General features: G+C 41.4%; 1 protein-coding gene across 1 annotated transcript in view; it reads left to right on the forward strand.

Annotated features, from left to right (window-relative positions):
- LOC115228875 (slit homolog 1 protein-like) overlaps positions 1–10,000 on the forward strand; it is a gene marked incomplete at its 5' end in the record, with an annotated part of 32,689 nt that overhangs the window by 21,886 nt on the left and 803 nt on the right. Inside the window, 4 exons of the mRNA XM_036499039.1 lie at positions 4,358–4,536; positions 6,628–6,709; positions 7,396–7,448; positions 8,617–8,774. Coding sequence (XP_036354932.1) covers positions 4,358–4,536; positions 6,628–6,709; positions 7,396–7,448; positions 8,617–8,774 — 472 coding nt within the window. The remainder of the gene's footprint in view (positions 1–4,357; positions 4,537–6,627; positions 6,710–7,395; positions 7,449–8,616; positions 8,775–10,000) is intronic.

A 10,000-nucleotide genomic window follows, 5' to 3' on the forward strand; every position in this document is an offset into this window, starting at 1 on the left:
CGGAGTGACGGTGACCAACATTAGGCTGATACTCATTTGCAGCTGAGTAGACTGGAGCAACGTGAAATGAAGTGCCTTGTTCAAGAACTCAAGGTGCTAGTCTGTCTAGGAATCGAACCCACAAGAGGTGTGATCTCTTCCTTTTTCTTTCTCCGAAAAACATGGCTATACTCAGAGTGGGACGTATGAAGTACGTGTCCTGGAGTTAACTTGGAAGCAATCAATTGTGCCTCTTAACATGAGGAATAATAAAAGCATGAGCAAAGGACGAAACTCTAGAGGGTTTATTTATCTTGGAAAGAGGGACTGGGCATATAAGATTGTGCGGGATACTCTTTTACTATTTTACTCTTTTACTCTTTTACTTGTTTCAGTCATTTGACTGCGGCCATGCTGGAGCACCGCCTTTTAATCGAGCAACTCGACCCCGGGACTTATTCTTTTGTAAGCCCAGTACTTATTCTATCGGTCTCTTTTGCCGAACCGCTAAGTAACGGAGGCCATAAACACACCAGCATCGGTTGTCAAGCAATGCTAGGGGGACAAACACAGACACACAAACACACACACGCATTTATATACATAAATATATATATGTACATATATACGACGGGCTTCTTTCAGTTTCCGTCTACCAAATCCACTCACAAGGCTTTGGTCGGCCCGAGGCTATAGTAGAAGACACTTGCCCAAGGTGCCACGCAGTGGGACTGAACCCGGAACCATGTGGTTGGTAAACAAGCTACTTACTACACAGCCACTCCTGCGCCCATAGGATATGAACGGTGAGCAATGACCAAAAGGCATTGGAAGGGATGAGAAAGGGTAAGTGGTATGAAAACATCCAGGTCCAAGGTGTAGAAGCTACAGTCTTAGAAGTCAGAGGGGGAAGTACATTTGGGGTCTAGAGCTAGGAAAGGTTTGACGAGCAGCTTCATACCAAACTGTCAAGTGAAGTTTAGAAGGATGTCATCCAGGGCATCTGCTTTCTGCCATGAAGCTTTTCACACACACACACACACCAGTGCATGGTAGGGTATCACTGATGAACTACAATTTGCGGAAGAACTAATTAAATGGGGGCAATACTAAATCTCTGAACGAGATGTAAACAATAACCGGTCGACAACGTAAAGAATACTTGCCATCTCAATATGGCTAACCACTAAGGGTGGGTGTTACTGTAGCTTTTAGCCCCAGGAGAACATCGTCTCCAGCTGGCTTTAGACACACTTTAGACACATTTTCTTGAGTTCTTTGTATTTTGTTTGGAACAGTAAATTTCTCAAGTGCTTCAACAAAAATGTTTGCCTCTTCAGCATTTCATTTTCAGAATGAAGCTACGTTGAGGTGTATTGTTGTCTTCCTTTATGTGAGCAGGTTAAAAGCGAAAGTTTGATAATCAGATTTATATTCCACCATTAGGTGTTATTTCAGTGTCAGTTATCTGTGTATTTATTTTAGCATTGTCCTGTTATGGGTATTGCCTCCATCATTTACTGCCTGTTTTTGTGTTTCATTCTGTGTGACATTGCTACTGATTTTCATTGTATTTCAATGAAGAGTAGTTACAATAAACTACATCCTACTGTACAAGACCGAACTAGATAGGAAAACTTTATCAAAAAGGTACAGTATGGCTAGTATTCTTTACGTTAATTAAATGGGATTGTCCATGTAATTTGAAGTCAAAATCTATCTTATAGACATTTTAAAAAATCAGAAAGAAGGGAGATAACTTCAATATCATCTGATCAAAAACTTTGGAAGCATAGTCCGTTGCTCAGTGACATCAGATAGCAAGATTCGCAGTGGTGGCCACGAGTGGAATCAGGATCACTGAACGGCATACTCTGATGTTAAGTTTTAATGATCTTCAGATATTCTTATCTCCTAAGATCTTTCTATTTCAACAATTAAATTTGAAAGTATGGGCAGTCGTCCTTAAAATCACTGGACCTGAACGTTGCACAAAATTGGTCTGAAAGTAACAGCTTCCTACTGCGAAAGGGCTGTCCTCAAGCTAGTGCAGTGGTTTTCAACCAGGGTTCCGCCAGTACAGTCCAGGGGTTCCGCAAGAAGTTACAAAACTGCTAAAACCGGCAGTAATTTTTAATTCTCCTGCACAGATATGTGTGCATAAGACAAATTATTGCACAGGGGGTTCCCCGAGCCAGTGAAATGTTTCCTTGGGGTTCCGCTCCAGCAAAACGTTTGAAAAGCACTGAGCTAGTGGTTGTGTATGTCACAACGGGTACTGGACGGTTCGACTTCTCCTGATCTCTGGGAGCTTCCTTGATTTTTACAAGGGAAATTTCGAGCTGAATTTTAGACACAAGACAGGGCTGGGTAAATGTAACGGAACGAAGAAGTTACAGAGTGGAAACATCTTTTTTGTATATAATCATATATTTTCATTTTTATTTCCATGACTTGAGTAGTTAATTTCGACCCTTTATTTTGATCATTATCTTTTATGAAGGACTAGCAGTATCGCCCGGCGTTGCTCAGGTTTGTAAGGGAAATAACTATAAAGCATTTTCAGAGAGTTATAGCCAAAAAATAGCAAAAAAATGGAAAAAAAATTATGGTAAATTTTTTTTGAGTTAAAAAAGGTCGAGTTGCGTCCCCTAGACAGTCTGTGGTTTGTGTTTCTGATTCTCGACCCCATGTCGAATTTATCGATTTTTTTCAGAACTGGGGGAACTTTTCAAAATTTTCGCTGCGTTAGTTTTGAATTATGACATTGGGCTATGTGTGTGTCAAGTTTCATCAGAATCGGTTGAAAGCCGTGGTCAGGGTGAGGGTACAACCAAACAGACACACAGAAACACATACAGACAAACTGCCGTTTATATAGAGAGATTACGGTGTGCTTGTTGAATGGAGCTTGCAATCCTGACTTCGTACATTTTGCGCGAAAAATTCACAGTACAAGTTCTCCGACAAAAATCTTTGGCTGAATTATACGATTCTTACAGCTATTTGTCATTTTGTGTAGTGGAGGCGCAATGGCCCAGTGGTTAGGGCAGCGGACTCGCGGTCATAGGATCGCGGTTTCGATTCCCAGACCGGGCGTTGTGAGTGTTTATTGAGCGAAAACACCTAAAGCTCCACGCGGCTGCGGCAGGGGATGGTGGTGATCCCTGCTGTACTCTTTCACCACAACTTTCTCTCACTCTTACTTCCTGTTTCTCTTGTACCTGTATTTCAAGGGGCCGGCCTTGTCACTCTCTGTGTCACGCTGAATATCCCCGAGAACTACGTTAAGGGTACACGTGTCCGTGGAGTGCTCAGCCACTTACACGTTAATTTCACGAGCAGGCTGTTCCGTTGATTCGGATCAACCGGAACCCTCGTCGTCGTAACCGACGGAGTGCTTCCATGTCATTTTGTGTGTGTGTGTGAGTGTTTATGTGACATGAGAACGTTGTATATTATCGGCATTTATAACACATCATTTAGCCGTTCAAGAATTTGGACCTGGAGATCTCCATTTCCCCCGATTTCGAGAGCCACCTCCCAGTGGTGTCGGGCGTCAACGAAGAGGCCTCGACTACAACAAGACGACCAAAGTTTTTTTTTTCCAAGGTCCGGGGTCTCCTGCCCCTAAGCCCTAGACCATCACCTAATCACCCTTACCCGTCTTGTTGCTTAACGAACAACAACACATCATTTAAATGCAGTAAATATCAATAAATTTTACAGGGGATTATCTATGCGCTTATCTTTCATCATTCGCTAGACAAAACTTGCCTCTCTACTCTCACTTTCCTCTTCAAGTGATACTTGAAGAAGTTGATGAGAGATTGACCAGAGAGGAAAGTGTTTGTCTCTAATCCTTTCAGGCGCGTCCACCAGATACATTCTTTCGCCATAGCCACAAGGATGATAAAAATAGCTCTTCCTTCCCGTTTGAAGGAAGGAGGCGTGACAATATTGACGATAGACTCGGCTGATAAACCGACACGTCCCACACGTGACAGCAGTTGTTCGACATAAGCCCACAGGTCGGAAATTGTTGGACACTGCACGAGTTCGTGCAGAACGGTTTCGTTGCTCTGACCGCATTTCGGGCACGTCGGCCCCGTGTTTCTCGAGCCATGTCTATAGAGCTTATCCCGAACGGTAGCGCTTCTCAATAACACTACCAGGCCAGGGATCTCTGGAAGTTGTCCATAGGTCCCGGCCCAAAAGTCGTATTGAACAGGCGGGTCAGGTATTCCTCGTCGACGCCCAGATTCACTCCGAGATTTCCTTCTTACCTTTTTGATAATTTTAAGAGCAATGATTGGACGTTTTTTTATCATCTTAAATATCTCCTGTGTTGTTATGATTTCTGTGTTTATCGTTACAGCCTGTTTGCCGCCGCGAATTATCATTGGACGGTGTTACATTGAAGTTTGAAAAATCCTGCAGCACATACAGAAAATGTCTTGAAGATATCAGAAACAATACCTTTACCTGCAACAAATGGACCAGTGGTACCTCTTGCGTTGCTTGTTGCACCGGAAACTTATGCAACAAGAACAATTTCACTGGTAAGTGTTGTTTACTTTTTGATATAAATATACCTGATTTATTTACTACCCACAAGAGGGGACAAATAAGGACAGACAAACGGATTAAGTCGATTATATCGACCCCAGTGCTTAACTGGTACTTAATTTATCAACCCCGAAAGAATGAAAGGCCGAAGTCGACCTCGGCGGAATTTGAACTCAGAACATAGCGGCAGACGAAATACGGCAACGCATTATGCCCGGCGTGCTAACGTTTCTGCCAGCTCGCCGCCTTGATATAAATATACCTGATTTATTAAAGATGTGTCGTCAAAAACATTAAAATAGCAAATGTATAATATTTTACCCACATACATATGCACACACACACACACACACACACACACACACACACGTGTGTGTGAATAAAAATCCATAGTAAATTTATCGACATCGCGAATTCAACTCACTCTCCATAACCGACAAAAAAATTTAATCGGTTTTCAAAACTTACTGAGTTCTCATCAAACGTGTATTAATAACATAAGGAATCCCAGAGAAGCAAATAACCATTATTATTTCTTTACTACCCACGAGGGGCAAAACACAGAGAGGACAAACAAGGACAGACAAACGGATTAAGTCGATTATATCGACTCCAGTGCGTAACTGGTACTTATTTAATCGACCCCGAAAGGATGAAAGGCAAAGTCGACCTCGGCGGAATTTGAACTCACAACGTAACGGCAGACGAAATACCGCTAACGTGTTAACGTTTCTGCCAGCTCGACATTCTATATACATAACAAATGCAGAAGTTTTACAGAACTTGAGCTACTAATTTTTAATTTTTTTTCCAAGCCCCTTTTAACTCTGTCGTCCTTCTGCGGTTAGCAACAAACAAAATGTAATCGTGTGGTGTCCATGCGTTTGTCAGTTGTAAATGAATCCGCTGTCAGCTTCCTTCATCTCAATAAACCAACAGCGAGTGTCGCGCTGCTCTCAAGCAACCATGCCGTCCCGAGTCGACCTTGAGCGACTTTAACACAACCAAAACATTCTATAGGGGATTAGTGGAGGGGAGGTATGACGACGATCTCGGAGTGAACCTGGGCGTCGACGAGGAATACCTGACCCGCCTGTTCAAGACGACTTTCGGGCCGGGACCTATGGACAACTTCCAGAGATCCCTGGCTTGGCAGTGTTATTGAGAAGCGCTACCGTTCGGGATAAGCTCTATAGACATGGCTCGAGAAACACGGGGCCGACGTGCCCGAAATGCGGTCAGAGCAACGAAACCGTTCTGCACGCACTCGCGCAGTGTCCAACAATTTCCGACCTGTGGGCTTATGTTGAACAACTGCTGTCACGTGTGGGACGAGTCGGTTTATCAGCCGAGTCTATCGTCAATATTGTCACGCCTCCTTCCTTCAAACGGGAAGGAAGAGCTATTTTCACCATCCTTGTGGATATGACGAAAGAATGTATCTGGTGGACGCGCCTGAAAGGATTAGAGACAAACACTTTCCTCTCTGGTCAATCTCTCATCAACTTCTTCAAGTATCACTTGAAGAGGAAAGTGAGAGTAGAGAGGCAAGTTTTGTCTAGCGAATGTTTAAAAAAAAGATGGGTGAATGTAGCAAGGATGGCACGTATGAATGACGAAGCCACCTTGAGCATAATCCTATGAACCCGGAAAAATTTAAAACAGAGTTACTTACTTGCTAATAAATGTGTTAACATGTGACATTATCGACCGAGGTTACCGTGGTCTTTTCCGTAGTCTTTTCTTTCCATGGATAAGCCTTATCTGCTTTTCTCTTTACACTTTACATCATGACATTTCTATGATACACGATCCCTATTGATCGTTGTTTTTTCTCTCTCTTTTTACGATCCCTTTTGATCGAAAACCTACCCCGCTTTTAGTTTTTTCTTTTCCTTTTTCTTTAATCCCCTCCCCTCCAAGAAAAGCTCTCCTTTGTAATTTATCCCCTCTGTGTTCAGCCCTGTGTGGCTAATAAAGAAACATATTATATAGATAATTATATTTATATCTTCATGGTATCTATGAGATGTCTCTCATTTATTAAAGCAATGGTTCTTTTCTATTTTTATATCCTTCCATAGGTTCGAATAACTCCTTTGTATTTCATCTGATTTTCAATTCGATTTTGAAGAAGTCCAATGAAGACATAGCTAGAAGCGTGAGTAGTAATTTTCTCCTGCGCTTGCACGCACACACGCACGCACACATACATGGATATAGAGCTAACAGACGAGATCGAGAGATTCTCAGAATAGAAGAGACTTATCAGCGCTCGGATGATTTGATCCTACACTCCGAAGCCTTTAGCATGGCTCGGATCAGCGGGGTAAAGTGTGGGTATAAGGCGAATTCAAGGGCAGCAGATTTGGAATCAATGATGCAAATGAACAAATAAAACAGAATACACACACACACACACACACACACACACACATAAATATGAGGGATAGTATAGGTGGTGCTTGGAGGATGGAATTAGGGGGTAAATGTGAGGAATAGTATAGGTGGCGCTTGGGTTAAAGAATAGATTATGAATTTTGGCATGAGGCGTGAAATTTCGGGTGTTAAGTCGATTACATCGACCGCAGTGACTAACTGGTACTTATTTTATCGACCTCGACAGGATGAAAGGCAAATTCGATCCCAGCGGCATTGGAACAGAAAGCAAAGTCGGAACAACTGCTGCTACGCATTTTTACCGGCGCGGTAACGATTGTGTCAGTTTGTTGTGTTACACACAAATATAGATACGTGTGTGTATGCACACACACACACACACACACACACACACACACACACACACACACAATAACTGTATTATATTCCTGTATAAATCTATTGCAGATGGAGCATGAGTTATCATACTTGACAGGAACATTCGAAGTTGCGTATTGTGGGTAAGCAAAATTAATACTTTTATTCAAATTTTGTTTATTTTTGGTGAAAATATTCCCGTGTTTATTTTTGCTGTATTAAATATTACAATAAGAATTCTGTACCTGACATCCATAATACACAGGTTCATACGTTCAATGAAATGTTGAGCAGACTAATGTAGATATATAGAGTACAAAACATGTGTGTGTGAATATATATGTAGATGCATAGGTTGTCGTCGTTGTCGTCATCAACACCATCATTACCAGCACCAACACCACCACCACACCACCACCACCACCACCAGCACCCCCCATTATCATCATCATCATCATGATCCTCATTTCATGTGTTCTCTCGACTCTGGCATTGGTTCACCCTTTTGGGATAGACTTGCGACTGGTGACGAAAAATGAATCTTCTATCGAAATGTTAGACGTCGTAAACAGTGGCTTGGTAAGAGGGAAAAAGCTCAACCACAACCGAGAAGGGAACTTCATGGGAAAACGGTTCTTATCTCTATCTGGTGGGATTGCAAAGAAGTAATTCACTTTGAATTTTTACCACCTAATACAACAATCAATGCTGAAGTTTACTGTCAGCAATTAGAGCGTTTGAACCAAGCAAAAAATATAACACTGATTTAGTGAATCGAAAAGGTGTGATGTTTCATCAGGACAATGCGCGACCTCACACTGCAAAGATCACATCACAAGTTCGAAGAGCTTGGTTGGGAAAAAATTCCTCATCCACCTTATTCTCCCGACCTTGCTCCTTCAGACTACCATTTGTTTCGTAGTTTACAGAATCATTTGGGGAACAAAACTTTCGCAAGCCAGGAGGAAGTCGAAACTGACATTTCAGAGTTCTTCGCATTGAAACCAAAAGAGTTTTACATTGATGGAATTAAAAAGCTTGTAAATAGATGGAAGGAAGTTATAGATAACCAGGGAAAGTACATTGATGATTAAATTTCAATTAAATATAACATTTGATCACACTTTTCTTTATACAAAATTCGGACAGAACTTATGGGATGGCCTGATATAATGGTAGAATTTAGATTTTTGTTGTTAGAACAAGATCATTTCCATTAAAACTAGTTAGAGTCCCATATAAGTAAAAATTCTGGTGAGTGTCATTTAAACTAATTATATATTGTAATATCTTTTTAAAATCCTATTTCAGTTCCGAAAAGAATAGTGAGGTATTTACTATTAATTGCACAGTACCACGTACAATTACTAAGGACCAAATTTTTAAACAAGTTTCTGAAACTTTTAAGACATCACAGACTTTGCGTGATTTGGGATTGCAACAACGGAACACGGAGTTATTTGATGAAAGTAAGTAGAGTGTTTCGTGTCATTTCTATCATCATGACAATCATCAGTGATGTTATCATCACCATCATCATCTTCATTGTCGTCGTCATCGTCACCCTCAGCATCATCGTAAATAGGTGATGATATTACACATACATACACACGTACGAAAACCCTAGGACACACACATATTCACAAACTCTAAACAATCACACACTCAAACACGCACACACATCTATTTGCTTACGTTTTTTCAAAGCGAAATAACTTTCGATAAATCAAAAAAACTTTGTTATTTCCTTCTTTCAAATCCCTGATGCTTGCTACACTCAGTTTTGCTTATTTTACTTAGAATTACACAAATTAGTGCAGGCTATAAACGTCTACTTATTCTGTATATGTCTAAGCCTTATGGAATCAAGGTAAGACAACGCTGTGCTGATGACGCCTATGAAGGCAGAAGCACGTTTCACAGCTGTCCAATTGTTTTTTCTTAGGGACATGTTGATACATGAAAATTCCAAATTTTCTTCGGTGACCAGTGTCCATCATTCTCTTACAATGACTTCAAGAGTGGTGGGCAGGAGAGAGGAAGTAGCATCAAAACTGAAGATGTGTTCTAAATAATTACAATAGACATTTATCCTCCACTAATGGCATCCAGACTGTCAGGTGCTGGCATTAAACTGGCTGATGTTTTATTTCTACCAAACAAGGAGGCCATACTAGGATTTGAACTCAGAAAGTGTAGTACCGGAAGAAGTAACACAAAGTATGCTCTCCCACTAATCCACTGCCCTGAACTGGTACATTTTTATAACCCTGGAAAGAATGAAGAGCAAATGGACCTCAACCGTGTTTGAACTCAGAATCTAAAGGGTTAGAACAAATACCTATTTCTTTATTACCCACAAGGGGCTAAACACAGAGGGAACAAACAAGGACAGACATAGGTATTAAGTCGATTACATCGACCCCAGTTCGTAACTGGTACTTAATTTATCGACCCCGAAAGGATGAAAGGCAAAGTCGACCTCGGCGGAATTTGAACTCACAACGTAACGCAGACGAAATACCTATTTCTTTATTACCCACAAGGGGCTAAACACAGAGGGGACAAACAAGGACAGACATAGGTATTAAGTCGATTACATCGACCCCAGTGCGTAACTGGTACTTAATTTATCGACCCCGAAAGGATGAAAGGCAAAGTCGACCTCGGCGGAATTTGAACTCACAACGTAACG

This window comes from Octopus sinensis, unplaced genomic scaffold (assembly GCF_006345805.1).
Source record: "Octopus sinensis unplaced genomic scaffold, ASM634580v1 Contig11267_ERROPOS37228, whole genome shotgun sequence".
NCBI classification, from domain to species: domain Eukaryota; kingdom Metazoa; phylum Mollusca; class Cephalopoda; order Octopoda; family Octopodidae; genus Octopus; species Octopus sinensis.